At 44.0% G+C, this 17,999-nt stretch overlaps 1 protein-coding gene across 1 annotated transcript in view; it reads left to right on the top strand.

Annotated features, from left to right (window-relative positions):
• The first annotated feature begins 132 nt into the window (after positions 1-132).
• COPG2 (COPI coat complex subunit gamma 2) overlaps positions 133-17,999 on the top strand; it is a 25,139-nt gene continuing 7,272 nt past the window's right edge. The window contains exons 1-17 of the mRNA XM_035903857.1: positions 133-246; positions 303-369; positions 1,563-1,615; positions 2,345-2,425; positions 3,246-3,317; positions 4,440-4,519; positions 5,351-5,426; positions 6,477-6,569; positions 8,884-8,970; positions 9,616-9,773; positions 10,960-11,093; positions 11,787-11,854; positions 12,467-12,655; positions 13,542-13,637; positions 14,032-14,275; positions 15,546-15,621; positions 16,752-16,855. Of these exons, the coding sequence (XP_035759750.1) occupies positions 133-246; positions 303-369; positions 1,563-1,615; positions 2,345-2,425; positions 3,246-3,317; positions 4,440-4,519; positions 5,351-5,426; positions 6,477-6,569; positions 8,884-8,970; positions 9,616-9,773; positions 10,960-11,093; positions 11,787-11,854; positions 12,467-12,655; positions 13,542-13,637; positions 14,032-14,275; positions 15,546-15,621; positions 16,752-16,855 (1,792 nt within the window). The remainder of the gene's footprint in view (positions 247-302; positions 370-1,562; positions 1,616-2,344; positions 2,426-3,245; positions 3,318-4,439; positions 4,520-5,350; positions 5,427-6,476; positions 6,570-8,883; positions 8,971-9,615; positions 9,774-10,959; positions 11,094-11,786; positions 11,855-12,466; positions 12,656-13,541; positions 13,638-14,031; positions 14,276-15,545; positions 15,622-16,751; positions 16,856-17,999) is intronic.

The raw sequence follows: 17,999 nt of genomic DNA, 5'->3' as shown, positions 1-17,999 counted from the left end.
CGCCGCGGCCTGTAACGGCCGCTGAGGTGAGGGAGGGAGTAAGGGCCGCTGAGGTGAGGGCAGGTAACGGCCGCTGATGAAGGAGGTCCCGTCTGCTTTCTGGTCCTTCGGAGGCTTCCCCGGCCCTTCAGGATGGTCTTCGGGCTGCAGAGCCCGCCCTGGGCCTCTGAGGCCGCGCTGGGAGGGAACCAGGTCCCCGCAATCCTGCGGGCTGCAGCTGGCGGCCTCTTCCCGCCCTTGCCGTTGGTGAGGAGGAGCGGTGCTTGCAGGGCGTGATCGGGATCCGCACCTCAGCCTGGTAGCGGGGCAGCAGCCGTCCCCACGGGCAGGCCTTGCGGTTTGGACTATGTCAGGAGAGGCTGTGTTCAGGTACCCGGCGGGTGGAGAAAAAAGCCATCATGTTATGCATAGATGTGGCGAACGAAGCCATCACCTGCATGTTTTTGCTCCACAAAATCGTCTGGAAGTTCACGTTGCCTGCAGTAACTGATGCCATGTTGAATTTGCTGTTGCTCAGAGGTCTTCTGAGCTGCAAGATGTGTCCAGCTGGTTTGAGTTTCATTTCATTCTCAATTTCCTTCTGCTTGGGATGTGAGAACGATGGGATGAGGGGGAATGGTCCGAGTTTGTACCAGGGCAGGTTTAGCTTGGACATTAGGAAACATTTCTTCCCCGAAAGGGTTGTCAGGCTCTGGAATGGGCTGCCCAGGGAGGGGGTCGAGTCCCCATCCCTGGAGGGATTTCAAAGCCGGGCAGACGAGGTGCTTAGGAACATGGTTTAGTGGTGGGATGGCAGAGTTAGGTTAAGGGTTGGACTTGATGAACTTAAAGGTCTTTTGCAACCTAAACGATTCTATGAAAATAAAAAATTACTGATGGAGGAAAAGGGTCAGAAGCAGTAGTGAGGATTTGGAGGAATTTCTGTGTTTGTAATGGTGGCTCTGAGAGGTGGTTTCACTGCGTTCATGGGTTGGAAGGCTGGTCTCTGTAAGCTACTGACAGAGAAGTCATCTCCAAGAAATGAATTACTTTCAGCAGCTGGATCTGGGCTGTTAAAAGGCTGAGACATTATAGTATGGAGATAGTCTAGTGTTAATGACTTCATGATGTTCAGCAGCCAGACTGTTCTGGAGTTTGCTGAGTAGCCCATTTTAGCGGTGCATTGATCGATATGCTTCTATTTCAGATCCTGATTAGCAGCTCTGTCCTGGTGCCTTCAGTGCTTTCTGTGCCTGAAGGAATAAAAGTAGGGGGACTGGGGTGAGGGGGAAGAGTAAATAGTTTTATGTAAAGGGAGTATTAAGGCAAAGTAAACGCTTTCTTCTTCACCATCCAACTAGGTGGAAAGTGCCCCTCCCTTTTTTTTTTGTTTTCCCCTGTAACTCTGAATACTTAAGAAAGTGGATTCAAAGGTGTTGATGAAGAACATCAGTTATTCCAAGAATGTCACTGTAGCATTGAAATGGTTTTGTAAAGTTTCAGGGCTGTTCCTGCATGTTCAGTTCTGTTGGGTTTTGTGAGGAATGCATTTCCTGAACTGAGAGGTCTGTTTTGTTCCTCAGGCAGTGGCTCTAATCCTTTCCAGCATTTGGAGAAGAGTGCTGTGCTTCAGGAGGTATGAATAATTGTATGATACTGTGTAACTCTTTGTTTTTCTTCGGCAAGCATTAGCAGCTTAAGGAAGTATTACAGTGCAGCTCTGGGGGGAAATGTGAATGGCTAAATTCATACAGTTAATTTAAAACCACAGGGATGTAAATTAAGTGCACATGAAGTTACTTTATGAGGGTTTATGTATGGTAATTGGGTTACATGTGGCTTCCATGTGGACATACAGGATCTCGGGGGTGCTCTTTCTGAAGAGTTGATCTGCCTGTTTCCCTATGCTACGGTGTAACGGGTTTTCGTGTTTCTCTTTGTGTACACCAAGAACAATTGCAAGTGGTGAGGCGAACGTGTGGTTAAATAACGGGGAATTTTGGTGGGTGCAAAAAGCTGTTAAGTAGGAACCTAATAATTTAAATTTTGTATTCCTACAGGCTAGTGCTAAGTAGTGTTTGGGCTACAGATGCCATGGAAAAAAATTAAATTCTTATGCTTTTATTTTAAAGTATTTTTGCTAGTTCCAGATGGTAGCCTGAGTCGTCCTCTGTTCAGAGTGCTGCCCGTCCAGCAAACTCAACATGCATGAGCTGAATGACAGGAATGTGCTTGCTGGGACGCATTTTTAGAATGAGAAAAGTTATAAGCTACTTGGTTGAAAACAAATCGCTTTACTTTTTATGGTGAAAGAGAAATTATTGCTGGGTTACATTGCAATACCATATTTATGCTATGTTTGTAGGCACGTATCTTTAATGAGACCCCTATAAATCCACGAAGATGCTTGCACATCCTTACCAAGATCCTTTACTTGCTGAACCAGGTAACTGTTATCATTTCTTCCCAGTCAGAATGAATATTCCTGAGGCTGAGTTCTGATAACTTTCAGTGTGAAAGTTTTATACCTCTTCCTGTCAGATTTGGGAGGTAGCTTTTACAGAGATCCGAAGTTGAATGTTTATGCTGTAGTATTACATTCTCCCTTCCAATTTTGTCACTAAGGTGACTGAGGGTATGTGTCACTCAGGCTTCTAAACCTTTTTAATATATGCCAGGTGAGAGCTGCTGGTTGGTCTGCGGTCACCACAGCACTGGGCAATTAAAGAGCCATTTGTGTTTGCCCAGCTAAAGTAGGAATAACTCAGGTGAGCAAGGAACATAGGCGAGGAAGTGGAAGTGTGATAAGGACAGAGGTTTTCTTCAGGTATCCACATAGATCAGGTTTCCTGCATGCCAGGCGGGATTTAATGTAGAGTTACAATCAGTTAGGAGGGACCTATGCTGTTCAGTCTTTACTGGCATCAGTCATCTTTAAGTAAATTCCATTTAAGCAAGGGAGTTCTTCTGGTTAACAAGCATGACACAAAAATGACTGCTGGCACACTAGTGTCAAAAGAGGGAACACAGGCTACTTGTCAAACCATTTTATCACCATATCACTGTGGATGGCATTTGTATCGAAGCCAAGTAGATAGCGGTGGTATTTACTCCCTAGGAAACACAAGGTGAGGGAGAAACACGAGAAAAAGTCTCAAAGAAAAGGTTCTTGGTGTGTGGGTAGGCATTATAAGTGGTGGCTGAAAGGTGGAGGCAGCTGAATAATGACAGTGTTTTTTCTTTCACTTCTTGCATGCTGTTTTCAGGGTGAACACTTTGGAACCACTGAAGCCACAGAAGCTTTTTTTGCAATGACCAGATTATTTCAATCTAATGATGTAAGTACCTAGTGTTTACTACTTGCTGTCTCCCTGGTTTTGTCTGGATTCGCAATAATTACAAAACAGTTGGATGTTGGGATGTGGGAGGAGAGTGAGGCGAGTATCTCGGAGAACAAGCTCTGCATGCAAAGTACTTGCTGGAGGCAATTCCTGGTTTGGAAACAAATGGCTGAATAATAACATAGCGTTACTTCTGCAGGTTATTTTTGGTGGTGGGTTTTTTTTTTCCAAGTTCAATTACTGGTGTCAAGAATGCGAGTAATGACAGAAAGCTTTAATATACAAATCAGTATAATTCTATGACTGTTTCTTACACATGCAAATAATCCCCATCTGCTTAACTTGGGATTTGGAAGTTGCCTGTACACCAAATACTGCTATTCCCTAGAACAGCTTGCTCTATTCATGAATCAGCATGGAGTCAAGGGATGAGAACATCCTAAAAATGCTGGATTAAACGTTGCCCAATGTGAAGTCCTTCTGATCTCTTTTGTGGAGAGTGTAAGAGATCAGAGGAGTATGCTTCATGTGCTGGAACTCATTAATTTTTGTTAAAAATGAACTGGCACTTCAGGTTTTTAGAGATTTGGCTGAGGAAAGTTGCACCCATAACTGTTTAAAGATGGAATGAAAATTTTGGAAGTACAGACACAGAGTGTTTGAGACCTTTCTCATATCCACATTTTAGAAAGTAGTTTGTTTGGGTTTTTTTAAATTAAATATGTTAATTGCTTTCAAAGAATTACAGTGTCAGTGCTCTTTGTGTATTTCTGTTTTTCTTTTACAATAGCAAAGAGATCAGAAGTTGTTTTTAAGGTTTTTACTGATAATTGTGAGACTTCTGCATACAGACGTGATGTATCATTTCTTTCATAATTAACGTGTGGATTATAGTCCTATCATTTTGCAAGATGTATATCTTCTGGTCTGTTTGATGACAGGGAGTAAGGCTGCTAGCCAATTATCAAACATGCTTTTATTTTTGTGCTTATGACTTTGTATAGATAAGGGGAAGAGAGTGTTCTATTTAAAAGTTTATTTAACTTCTAAAACTTCTAGGAAGTGTTTATTCATAATTGCCTTTTGAGTTTAATAGTTCTCTGCAATACACTTCCACAGCAAACCCTTAGAAGAATGTGTTATCTGACTATCAAAGAGATGGCCAATATTTCTGAGGATGTCATCATTGTCACAAGCAGGTAGTAGAACCTACAGAAAACGCGGTATCAAAGCTCTGAAACAAGAAGCTGCATCTTAATGTGTTTGGTTTAGCTGCTATGGTTTTGTGTAATTGTGCTCTATAAAGGATACAGCAAGGGAAAACAAATTGTTCCATGTTGCAGAGTATGTGTCACCATATGAAATGTTAATTCCTTCCTACTGAGTTATTAGGCTTTTCTAAAAAAGCAAGAGGCTTGCCAACAGTTATCTGTTAGTTGCTACTTCGTTTTCTTGGGTTGCTGTTTTGTTTGGTTGGTTGGGGTTTTTTTAGTTATTGGTGCTTGTTGGTTTTGGGAAAACTTAGGCTGTGACTTCTGTGTCACTTCGCTGTCAGAACAATTAGGGAAAAGCAGGGCAAAGCTCAGTTCAGTCTGCCAACTGAACTATCAATTTATTTTTTACTGCAGAATAGACATTACAGTTGTGAGAAAAAAATTGGATCTGTGGCATGTGCAAGTGATCTTTTTATTTTATATTCTTCTAAAGCTGTTCAGCAAACTAAGCTTTGCTATTATCTAACCCAAAATTTCGTGTGATAGAAGGAACACCACCACTAAGAAGGAGAATGGCTGAGCTAAATAAACCAGGCCTATGGTAAAGCAATATTGTGGACTACACATTTTGCAATTTTCCATAGAATCTGACATTAACAATTTTCAAATAGCTAATCATTAAGAAGTTGTTTCTAGCCAATACTAGAGCTTAGCACTTACGGGGTAACAACTAAATGAGATGAGGTGAATGTCATAAAAGGACCAAGACATCAAGGTATTAAAGAAATGTTAACAGGTTGTCTTTCATTATTTTAGTTTGACCAAAGACATGACAGGGAAGGAAGATGTATACCGAGGCCCAGCCATCAGAGCGCTCTGCAGGATCACGGATGTAAGTACAGATCACATCACTGTGGGGGGAGAGATGATGAGTGTATTTAAAACAGAAAAACTAGTTTCTTTCACGGTGTATTCTTACAGCAGTAATGGAACTGCTGCTTTAGGGAGGACTGCTCTAAAGCCCTCTGCAGATGTGAGGAACTCTGTGGAGCTGTAGCACTGTAAGCATGAAGTTAGAAGGCAGTAGCTTTGGAGACCTAGTTTCTGATCTGAGGTTGCCTTGCTGTAGACTTCAATCTTGTCACTGAACCTTCAGGGCTGGGCAGCTGATACTCAGGTCTCCCTTGCAGAAGAATGCATTTTCAGAATTAGTTCAGGATTTGGATGACAAGCTGTCCATGAGCTAGCAGTGTGTCCTTGTTGCCAAGAAAGCCAATGGCATCCTGGGGTGCACTAAAAGGAGCGTGGCCAGCAGGGCGAGGGAGGTTCTCCTCCCCCTCTCCTCTGCCCTGGGGAGACCCCACCTGGAGCACTGGGTCCAGTTCTGGGCTGCCTGGCTCAAGAAGGATGAGGAACTCCTGGAGAGAGTCCAGAGGAGGGCTACAAAGATGACAAGGGTACTGGAGCATCTCCCCTACAAGGAAAGGCTGAGGGAGCTGGGCTTGTTTAGCCTGGAGAAGAGAAGGCTGAGAGAGGATCTGATCAACACATACAAATATCTCAAGGGTGGATGTCACAAGGACGGAGCCAGACTCTTCTCAGTGGTGCCCAGCGCCACTTGAACATGAGGAAGAACTTGTTGACTGTGAGGGTGCCCGAGCCCTGGCCCAGGCTGCCCAGGGGGGCTGTGGAGTCTCCTTCTCTGGAGATCTTCAACCCCCGCCTGGCCACTGTCCTGTGCCCCCTGCTCTGGGTGAGCCTGCTTGGGCAGGGGGGTGGCACTGGATAATCTCCAGAGGTCCTTTCCAACCCCTGCCATTCTGAGATTTTTTATTTTTTTTTCTGAGGGCCTTTTGAATATGCTGAGCATATATTTTTGCCTTTATACTGCTTTTATGCTCTGCCTGTAAAGTATTGACACTTTTCTTTTTCCCTTTCCTAGGGTACGATGTTACAAGCCATTGAGAGATACATGAAGCAAGCCATTGTGGACAAAGTCCCCAGTGTGTCTAGTTCTGCGCTGGTGTCTTCCTTAGTAAGTAAAGCAGTAGATTATTGTAAACCTGTGCATTGTGTTGTGCCTGGGAAGGCTAGTCTGCTGCATATGTGGCTCTGCCTGGCTTTCATGTTGTTCTTCTTTCATCTCCTTTTCCTTTGATATGACTCTTCTTCATCTCCTCACTGGAAAATAAACAAAAGATAGTTGCAATGGAGTTCCCTTTGTCTCAAGCAGACTCTTGTCTTCTCAAACTCCTTCCTTAATGTTCTGTTGCTCAGTCACCTCTCTGTGTTAGTTAGTTAGTTAGCCTAGAACATTAATTTCTCTGGGCAGGGGTTTGTCTGTTTTGAAAAGTCAAGTACACTGATGACCGTGAAAGCACTTACCAGTTTGGTGAGAGAAAGTTCTGTGCTGTGGAGGATTGAACACTGGAGACTGAAAGAGCGTGTGAGTTCTGTAACCGAAACTAAATCCAGTCTGCTTTGTGCTCTGCAAAAAAAACAAATCCATGAAACTGCTGCCCTGATAAGACTGCAAATCCAAGATTATTTTTGCTATAGGAGGGCTAGCTGTAGAAGTTCACTCTGTTTTTTCTCTCCCTTGTTTGGGAGAAAAGGCTGGAAAAGATCTTGTTAGGTTACTATTTTTATTAAAGAGGAGAGTAAAAGTGAAAGCATGGTAGTCTGAGATGTCAGAAAGGGAGTGGTTTATAGGCACATAGGATAAGGAGACTGGCTGCACTAGTAAATCAAGAAGATAAGCAAGAAGCAGGAGGTCCAGCTGATGAGGCAGACTGGAGCCTGTGTTAGGACCCTGAGGGTGCAAACAAAGCTGTATCAATGCTGACAACTGCAATCTTCCTGCTGGACTAACCGTCCCGAGCCCTGGCCCAGGCTGCCCAGGGGGGCTGTGGAGTCTCCTTCTCTGGAGATCTTCAACCCCCGCCTGGCCGCTGTCCTGTGCCCTCTGCTCTGGGTGAGCCTGCTTGGGCAGGGGGGTGGCACTGGATAATCTCCAGAGGTCCTTTCCAACCCCTGCCATTCTGAGATTTTTTATTTTTTTTTCTGAGGGCCTTTTGAATATGCTGAGCATATATTTTTGCCTTTATACTGCTTTTATGCTCTGCCTGTAAAGTATTGACACTTTTCTTTTTCCCTTTCCTAGGGTACGATGTTACAAGCCATTGAGAGATACATGAAGCAAGCCATTGTGGACAAAGTCCCCAGTGTGTCTAGTTCTGCGCTGGTGTCTTCCTTAGTAAGTAAAGCAGTAGATTATTGTAAACCTGTGCATTGTGTTGTGCCTGGGAAGGCTAGTCTGCTGCATATGTGGCTCTGCCTGGCTTTCATGTTGTTCTTCTTTCATCTCCTTTTCCTTTGATATGACTCTTCTTCATCTCCTCACTGGAAAATAAACAAAAGATAGTTGCAATGGAGTTCCCTTTGTCTCAAGCAGACTCTTGTCTTCTCAAACTCCTTCCTTAATGTTCTGTTGCTCAGTCACCTCTCTGTGTTAGTTAGTTAGTTAGCCTAGAACATTAATTTCTCTGGGCAGGGGTTTGTCTGTTTTGAAAAGTCAAGTACACTGATGACCGTGAAAGCACTTACCAGTTTGGTGAGAGAAAGTTCTGTGCTGTGGAGGATTGAACACTGGAGACTGAAAGAGCGTGTGAGTTCTGTAACCGAAACTAAATCCAGTCTGCTTTGTGCTCTGCAAAAAAACAAATCCATGAAACTGCTGCCCTGATAAGACTGCAAATCCAAGATTATTTTTGCTATAGGAGGGCTAGCTGTAGAAGTTCACTCTGTTTTTTCTCTCCCTTGTTTGGGAGAAAAGGCTGGAAAAGATCTTGTTAGGTTACTATTTTTATTAAAGAGGAGAGTAAAAGTGAAAGCATGGTAGTCTGAGATGTCAGAAAGGGAGTGGTTTATAGGCACATAGGATAAGGAGACTGGCTGCACTAGTAAATCAAGAAGATAAGCAAGAAGCAGGAGGTCCAGCTGATGAGGCAGACTGGAGCCTGTGTTAGGACCCTGAGGGTGCAAACAAAGCTGTATCAATGCTGACAACTGCAATCTTCCTGCTGGACTAACTGTGGGCAGGTGGAATGTCCTAGTATTCTTTTCTGTCCTGTAAACAAAAACTTGCTGAGTTACTTTTGTCTTCATTGAAACAACGGCATCCACACAAACTCTGTATTCGGGAGTTATTTTTTGTTACCTGTAGTATGCAACAAAACCCTAGATTGTCTCTAAGTCTTTAAACTTAAAAACGGAAAACAAGATTTCTGGTACTTCACTGTGCTTCTAATGTTAGTTTGTCTGCAGTCTCAATTTGTGGCTTCTTCCAGCATATGATGAAGATCAGTTATGACGTAGTCAAACGGTGGATCAACGAAGCTCAAGAAGCAGCTTCTAGTGACAATGTCATGGTGCAGGTATGTTTGAGGGGGGTTACCCCGGGAAGCTCTAAATGCACTACAGGGTTTTAATGGTATTCTGTGAGTTCTAAAGATAACCTTAGAAAAGTAACTGTTTTTTCTTCTTCCCTTATTCTTTTAATTAAGAGTTGGTTCTTTAGTGCAGGCCTCTGCCCTTTCCCTGCAAACCTTCTGATAGCTGCGATGCCACTGGCTGTTTCACGGTAGTTGTTGCAGAAGGACTTTGAATCTGAGTTTTCAAAAAGCTCCCAGAACATCAGCATCTCTTGTCTTGGCCTTCAGAAAATTTGCTACAGGACCACAGGGATTAGCCCGAGTATCAGCAAGATATCCATATTAGCAAAATCTTTTGCACATATGTTCCAGACAGCTGTTCTGACATTAATGGGGAGAAAAGGGAGTAAACTAACTTCATGGCTCTTTTGATCTTCAGAAATACGTTGAGGCTGTCTTATGTGGACAGGAAGGGGAAGGAAATACTGCAGGTCTTTGTGATTTGTCAGGAAGCTTGGATCATTTGAGGTTAGAATGTATTTCTGCTAGGAAACTGTGGTTCTTGGCTCTCTTCTATGTGTTACAGTCTGGCTTTTCCAGCTGCAGTGTGTATTCAATACCTGCACATCTCTGTTTCTGATTTACTAGTACCATGCTTTGGGGCTGCTCTATCACCTCAGAAAAAATGATCGCCTTGCGGTTTCCAAGATGTTGAATAAGTTCACTAAATCTGGACTGAAATCCCAGTTTGCGTACTGCATGCTGATCCGAATTGCAAGCAAACTCTTGAAGGAATCTGAAGAGGGGTGAGTAGGAGGCAGCATGTGAATTACAAAACTAATTATAGTTTGAGGTAAACAGTAACTAGGGAATTTGCTTTTTTGTTTTAAAGTTTGTAATAATCTACAAGCAGACGGAGAGAATGGTAGTGTTAAAAATAAAATGCAGGTAGAAGCAGAATGCTAGGCTGAACTGAGAGGTGGCATGTGTGGCAGTTGTGTGGTGGGCTTTGAACTTTTGTTTTGGCACCAGACCACCAAAGCTTAGCTGAGAGTGGCCCCCTCACTACAAGAAAGATGTTGTGTTGCTGGAACATGTCCAGAGGAGAGCAATGGAGCTGGGGAGGGGTCTGGAGCACAAGGCTGATGGGGAGCAGCTGAGGCACCTGGGGGTGTTCAGCCTGGAGAAGAGGAGGCTGAGGGGAGCCCTTATTGCCCTCCACAACTGCCTGACAGGAGGTTGTAGGGAGGTGGGTGTTGGTCTCTTCTCCCTGGTAACGGGCGATAGGACGAGGGGAAATGGCCTCAAGTTGCGCCAGGGCAGGTTTAGGTTGGACATTAGGAAAAATTTTTTTCACTGAAAGGGTTGTCAAGCATTGGAATGGGTTGCCCAGGGAAGGAGTCGAGTCCCCATCCCTGGGGGGATTTAAAAGCCAGGCAGACGAGGTGCTTAGGGACAGGGCTTAGGGGTGGGATGGCAGGGGTAGGTGAACGGTTGGGCTTGATGATCTTAAAGGTCTTTTCCAACCTAAACGATTTTAAGATTCTAAAACTGCAGAATAAGGGTTTGTACTTTGTCTAGTTAGATGCATTTCAAATGCAATAAGGATCTACTTATGTTATGGGGATATAAATAAAAGGAACTCTCTTATTCTGGTCTCACACTAGCAGAGGAGGGTATAGTTACCTGAGAAATTCACCTCCTGATGGAATTTTTATCAGTGGAAATTTTTGTTAATGCTGTGTGATACATGATTAATAATAAAGTCTGTATTTCTGGAGCGCAGCATTTCTAGCTTGAAGAAGATAATGTAAAGATGAATAGAAGAGTAAATAGAAAGCTTAGACCTCAAGTATGAGTTGAGCAATACAGTGCTGTAGGAAGCATGATAGCCAGTGCATTAGCTGTGCTTTCTGTCAAGTTCTCAGAAATTTGGTATTAGTGGTTTGTACGTAATTCAGCATCTTGCTGTGAAATGTCTTCTGTTTGTAGCCATGAAAGTCCGCTGTTTGACTTCATTGAGAGCTGTCTGCGGAATAAGCATGAAATGGTTATTTATGAAGCTGCTTCTGCAATCATCCATCTCCCAAACTGCACAGCCAGGGAGCTGGCACCTGCTGTTTCAGGTTGGTCACAGAGTCCTTTGTATCACAGATGCAGCTGAAAGAAAGGGTGGTAAAGCCCATCAGAGACTTTACAGCGTAACTAAATTACTGGACTCAAACCCTGAATTTTCCCCAAGTTAGAGGGCTTTTGGATGAGAAGCAGCTTGATCCCTTTTTCACATTTCACCCAAAACTTTAGAGAACGGGCACTGGAGGTGGCACAGGGTGATGCTTTCCTTTTTCCAGCTGCAGGAAGTTGGGGTGGGAGGGAGGGAGAACTCGATAGCACAGATGGGCCACAGATGACTGCACAAACCACCTATTATTGATAGAAGATGAAAAATGGGAGGTTATTTTTAACTTGCTGGTGAAGCTAGTGATAAATTATGAATAGAGCTGCATGAACATTTAGCAGCATGTAGTTGACTGTGAATACGTTAGACTTTTCCCTCTACTCTCTCTTTGAAAGAGACCATATCTGGTTTTCTACTGTGGTGAATTCTGAGTAAACTATTTGTACCTCTCAATACCAAAGTGCTGGCACAAGGCAGTTTCCCTTTCCTCATCTCGTGTGGCCGTGAGGGCTCTCCCCAAACATTACTGGTGCCTAGAGTTGCAGTACTGGGAGCTGGTTTTTGTTAAACAGTCTCTATTCTGTAACGCTTTGTTGTGAGTTACTTCTGTTGATTATTTTATTATTATTATTATTTTCAGTGCTGCAGCTCTTCTGTAGTTCTCCCAAACCTGTCTTGAGATATGCAGCTGTACGGACCCTTAATAAAGTGAGTGCTTCCAAAACCTTCTAAACAAATATAAAACTCTGAGCAGCAGAGGAAGCCAGACATCGGTGCCTAATGGTGTGTTACCTGAAGTAGAGCAACTGCTCTTGTGGTTACTGTATTTGGAAACACTCCATGTTGGAGAATTGGCTTTTCCATGCCAGATCTCCTGGCGTGACAGAAATATCTTCTGCACTCAAGCTACGTTTGCCCATTTCTGAACCACAGGGCTATAACAAGCTGTAGATGGACAGCTTGTGAGCTTTCAGCTGTAAGGAAGCAGAGTCCCAGATATTTAAGACCACGAAAAGTGTGAATAGGATGTGTGTGAAGGCAATAACGTTCTGATTTCAAAGCTGCACACTGCAACAGACGCAGTTTCTGACTGTCAAACCCACAAGCTGTAACTTAGATTTAGAGGAGTTAATTTGAAGCATTGAAACAAAAGAACCTGAGCTTTGATTGCATCCAGCAGTCCTGTGATGTAGGTTTAGTTGTGATCCTTGTGGAACAGAGCTTGAAAAACAAAAATGGGCTTTAATCCTTGCCCCATCGAAAGCTGTAGATTGTAGAATATTATTGCTCCCACATAATTTGTAATTGCATTCTTTACAGGTAGCCATGAAGCATCCATCTGCAGTCACTGCCTGCAACCTGGACCTGGAAAACCTCATCACTGACTCCAACCGCAGTATCGCTACCCTCGCCATCACCACCCTGCTGAAGACAGGGAGTGAGAGCAGTGTAGACAGGCTCATGAAACAGATCTCTTCCTTCGTGTCAGAAATATCAGATGAGTTTAAGGTGTGGCATTGGAGGCCTCTGCTCTTTCCAGCTGCAGGTTTTTCTCCCATTCTTTTTATGAAGCTTTTCCCATATGCGAATCCTTCAGTCATTTAGTCTGATAGAGCAAAGCCAGCCTGAAATTCAGAAGGTGTAGTCCTCTGTTTTCCAACTTAAATATACTGTGTCGTTTCTTCCCACCACTCCAGGAAAGGACAAATGTCGTTTGGTGGATTACTGGCTCCTGTGCAGTATCCTGCAAAACCTTGTACTGCCTTCTGGTTACCTCTTCGGAGCGGAAGAGGGATTTTGACTGTTCTGATTGAGTCTCTATCACTTCAGTCTGATACATAGTTAGGAAATAGTGTGAACTGTAAATTTCTACCTAATTTGTCAAGTTTGGTCACTATGAACTCTGGTAGTAACTTGGTTAAGGATGGTAGTTCACTTATACCTGTCCCTTTTACACTGTGGAGTTGCCTTTGAGGAGCATAGCACGTCTCTACAGAGTCCTTGTCTGCTAGTGTACAGTGGTCTTAAGATCTTGTTTTTATGAGAAATGGAAATAAGTATTACACAAGTTTAAAATTGCACAGAGTTTTAATGGCAAAATGTAACTAGTTAAGTTAGAATTAGGTCAGGATCATCACTGGGCAGAGGAAGCAAGGGGGAAGCCTTTGAATTAATGTAGTCCATCCTAAATTACAGTCCCTCTAGCAGAGCCAGGTCTTGCAGCATGCTAGCACAAGGTTGTTAACACCTTTCTGCTGAGAGTCCACCACCTGATTTTTATCCTTCTTGTACATGAATTTAATCTATTGAGGTGACAACTTGAGATAACGAGCAGCCTGTATTTTTCATAGAAAAATAAATGCACACGACTAACGTCCTCTCTGTTGTTTTGCAGGTAGTGGTAGTACAGGCTATCAGTGCACTGTGCCAGAAATACCCTCGGAAACACAGCGTCATGATGACCTTCCTCTCCAATATGCTCAGAGATGATGTATGTTTGAAACTTTCTTTGTGTAGTTATTGGCAGGCAGCTCTGATAGGTGGTGCGAAGGGTCTCTTATGTCAGTGGGTACGCAGCAGTGATGGGGCCTGACTGATTACCAAGCCCTTGTTTCTCTCGTGGGTCAGACCTGTCTGAAATGTGCTAATGAATTAGAGCTGGTACATCGAAAAACTGATCTGAAGATTTGGTCAGATGATGTGCCTGTTACGGGTCAGCGGGGACTGGGAAGACCCTGTTGGATTATCCAGCACGCCTTTTCTCTTTATGTACAAATGCTTGGTTTCTTCAATGGAAAGAAGTAATTGAAGCACGAGGGGAACTGAGCAGCACTGTGGTTTGAGCTCTGCCTGCCAGGTCAGTGTCCTCGATTTTCCTTTCCCAGGGTGGCTTTGAGTACAAGCGAGCCATTGTGGACTGTATAATCAGCATCATTGAGGAGAATCCTGAGAGTAAGGAATCGGGCTTGGCTCACCTCTGCGAGTTCATTGAAGACTGCGAACATACTGTCCTAGCCACAAAGATCCTGCACCTGCTGGGGAAAGAGGGGCCGAGGACTCCATCCCCATCCAAGTACATCCGCTTCATATTCAACAGGGTGGTGCTGGAGAACGAGGCTGTGAGGGCTGGTAAGTTCAGCTCAAATGCTCGACAGTTTTGTGTCTGAGCTCTGCTACAAATCTGAGGCCTGAAACTGGGTCTGGGGCTGGGAGGCAATGGTTACTCCACAGGCACTGTGAAGAGTAACTCTTCCATGCATCAGCTGTGAAGGTGATCTTGTCCTGCAGTGTGTTTAAACTCTTTACATCATCTTAGTGTCAGCACTTGGTCCTCCTGCTTTGCAGAACATAAGCAATATATTGGCTTCTAGTCCCTTCTTTGAATGTCACCCGAAAGTCGAGAGGTAATACATGAGGAGGGGACGTTGCTGCTTCCATAAGAAGCATAACAAACTATCATCCTTTTATATGGAAATCTCCCCTCCACAAGATCAGGTTTCCTCCTTGGAAGCATGTTGCAGACTGATACTTCCTCCCTGCAGAGCCTTTACAACAAACCCTTTAGAATGTTCAGCCTTTTTTCACATTTGAGATTTGGCATTGGAGGGATATCGGCATCAGCTTGATCTCCTGCCTGTTAGAAGAGGAATTGTGGCTGGGAGAGAGGAAACAAAATTTGGCTCACAAATACAGCACAGTCCAGATTGCATTTGATTTTTGGTGACAGCTCTTTTGGTCACAGTTTCCCGATTGTGGCTTGGGAGCATGTGAAGAGCATCCCCCAGAGAGCATACGCTGTATAGAAACTTTGTTGTTGTAAAAATACGGATTCTTTTATAACCACCAAGGCCCTAAAGCTTGTACTTCCTTACAGAGCTTTCTCTTCTTTCTATAGGTGCGATTTCTTCAAGCCAATGCTGAGCTGAAATTAGATTAGTTTGGACAGGGAGCTATAAGTGGTTGCTGAGGGGTTTCAGCTCTTTGCAAAGTTACTGGATGCTGTCTGGCCCCCATCAGCACTGGCTGCCTGTCACCCCTGTGTGTGAAAAACGGATTTATCTGGGGCTGTGAGCTACAGTTAATGGCAGAGGGGCCAACAACTGGAATGAGCCACAGAGCTTGAACTAACCTTATCTGCTAGAGACCTCTCTCAGGACAGAGTTGCAGGGCTGTTAAGCTGATCTTGTTCTGTTATTCCCTGACACGAAACTATTTCCATTGGAAAATACAGAAATAGTTTACTCTTTCTATAACACTAAAAGGTTTATGGTGTGGAAGTGAAAACCTGTGTAAATTGGAACTTCAGGACAACAGTATGCAAAGCACTCTGCATCTGACTGTGAGAATGTGTTTGTGTATAGCTTGAGCACCTCTGACATCTCCCTGTCGTCTTCTCCAGCCGCTGTAAGTGCACTAGCGAAGTTTGGTGCCCAGAACGAGAATCTCCTTCCCAGCATCTTGGTCCTGTTGCAGAGGTGAGTGGGTATGGCTGTTGTTGTGCTTGTGCTGAGCTTGGTGGCGACACTGGGTGGTCTGGCTCCACAGAAGCCACAAGGCCAGACCACATCAGAACTTGTACTGGGGTTGTCACAACATAGCGGTAGAGCAGTTGGGAAATGGCTGTCTTCTGCCCTTCCTTCCTGGCTGGAGGGAAGCATAGTGCTGCTGGAGATAAGCAAATGAAAGATGTAATTAGTCATGAAAACATCTGATAGTAATCTGGTCTGAGACCGTTCCTCAGTGGGTAATAAATCTACACTGATTTAGTACATTTTTTTGCATCCCTTGAAGCAAGAAAATACATTTCCATGTTACTCATAAATAACTTTTGTGTACGGTTGAGTAGTGATCTCAAGTGTTCCCATTTCACAGGTTTGTGTCTCTCATTAAGACCATTCGGCCTCCTTAAATTGCCTGTACCATAAATGTCATGGTCTTCATTTGTGTACCACCATAGAGTAAAGCTATGCCATATCTGACTTCTGAGGAGAGAGGAGTAATTCAAATTATGAAGTGCTTCGGGCAGAAGGCAACCTCAGTGTAGGTGCAAGTGAATTACAACAGCAAGGAGCGACTTGAGTAATGCGGGAAGGGAGGGGCGTTGCTCTCTTTACAAACCACCTGCTATATTTGAAAAACTGGGTGAATACTTGAGCGCACAACCATTTTTTTTTTTTTCAGTCTGAAATGGAAAGCAGCTTTAACATGTTCATCTTTGTAATCTATTTCTTCTGCTTTTGTTCTGTTGTGAAAGAATGCTATTTAAAAACAAAACATTGCAACTACATGGTGCCCATCAGAATTATTAGCCATAAAATGCAGGTGTGTATTTTATAATCTAGCAAGTGTGCATGGTGTTAACAAGTCACATGCAGATGTCTTTTAATCTTAATTTTCTCATGTAACAATTACATATAAATCTTAAGTTAAACTTCAACTACTGTGTTATATGAACACTTTTTTTCTCCTCATAATTTGTAAATCTACTGAGGGAGCTCAGACTATCATTGCAGTATCAAGTCCAATCTTATCAATGCCATTTTTTAGCTCAGCTCTCATGATGATGTTACCTGGCTGACTGCTGTCCTCTTGTCCCCCAAAACAGGTGCATGATGGACAGCGATGACGAAGTTCGGGACAGAGCAACGTTCTACTTGAATGTACTGCAACAGAGACAGATAGCTCTGAATGCTGCCTATATCTTTAACGGTCAGTGATAGAAAGGAACAAAGTTTGAGCTGTTATTTCACATTCTGTGTTGTGGGTGGGCTTTGTTGCCCTAAGAACAGTTTTCTGTAGTGTAATTTGGGTCAGAATAACTAGAAAGGATGGAACTGTGTGGGTTTTTTTTAACCCCAGCGCTTTGCTATGAAGTACTTGCGCTGAGAATGGCAGATTTGGCAAAATATGGGAAGGATCATCTAGGAAATGGAGCAGGAGTATGGGTTGGGCTTTTTTCATCTTTGCCTCGTTCACGTGGGACAGTTTTCTTCACCTTTGCTCCATCTTCTCCATTACAAAGTGAGGATGACGCATCTTGTTGCCAGGATTGGTTATAAAAAAGTTTTACGGTCTGTAGTTCATAGTTCATGCAAGCAGAGTATTTAACATATTTAAGACTGTCGCAAGAGGACTTTTCTCAAGTGAACTGTTTAGACTGCAGTACCCTCTGGAACAGCAACTTCCTGTGTCCTGACCTCAGTACCGGGGAAGATTATGGAGAGGTTCATCTTGAGTGTGCTCACCAGGCACATGGAGGACAATCAGGGGATCAGGCCCAGCCAGCATGGGTTCATGAAGGGAAGGTCTTGCCTAACCAACCTGACTTCCTTCTACGACCAGGTGACCCGCATGGTAGATGAGGGAAAGGCTGTGGATGTTGTCTACCTGGACTTCAGCAGAGCCTTCGACACAGTCTCCCATAGCATTCTCCTGGAGAAGCTGGCAGCTCATGGCCTAGATGGATGTTCTCTTCGCTGGGTTAAAAACTGGCTGGATGGCCGAGCCCAGAGAGTCGTGGTGAATGGAGCTAAAGCCAGTTGGCGGCCGGGCACAAGCGGTGTCCCCCAGGGCTCAGTCCTAGGGCCAGTCTTGTTTAATATCTTTATCAATGACCTGGATGAGGGGATTGCGTGTGCTCTCAGCAAATTTGCAGACGACACCAAACTGGGTGGTAGTGTTGATCTGCTTGAGGGGAGGAGGGCTCTGCAGAGAGACCTGGACAGGCTGGATCGATGGGCCGAGGCCAACTGCATGAGGTTCAACAAGGCCAAGTGCCGGGTCCTGCACTTTGGTCACAACAACCCCATGCAGCGCTACAGGCTTGGGGAAGAGTGGCTGGAAAGCTGCCTGG

The sequence above is a fragment of the Egretta garzetta genome, unplaced genomic scaffold (assembly GCF_000687185.1).
Source record: "Egretta garzetta isolate BGI_Z169 unplaced genomic scaffold, ASM68718v1 scaffold260, whole genome shotgun sequence".
Lineage (NCBI taxonomy): Eukaryota > Metazoa > Chordata > Aves > Pelecaniformes > Ardeidae > Egretta > Egretta garzetta.
This window is presented reverse-complemented; position numbering and strand designations above follow the sequence as displayed.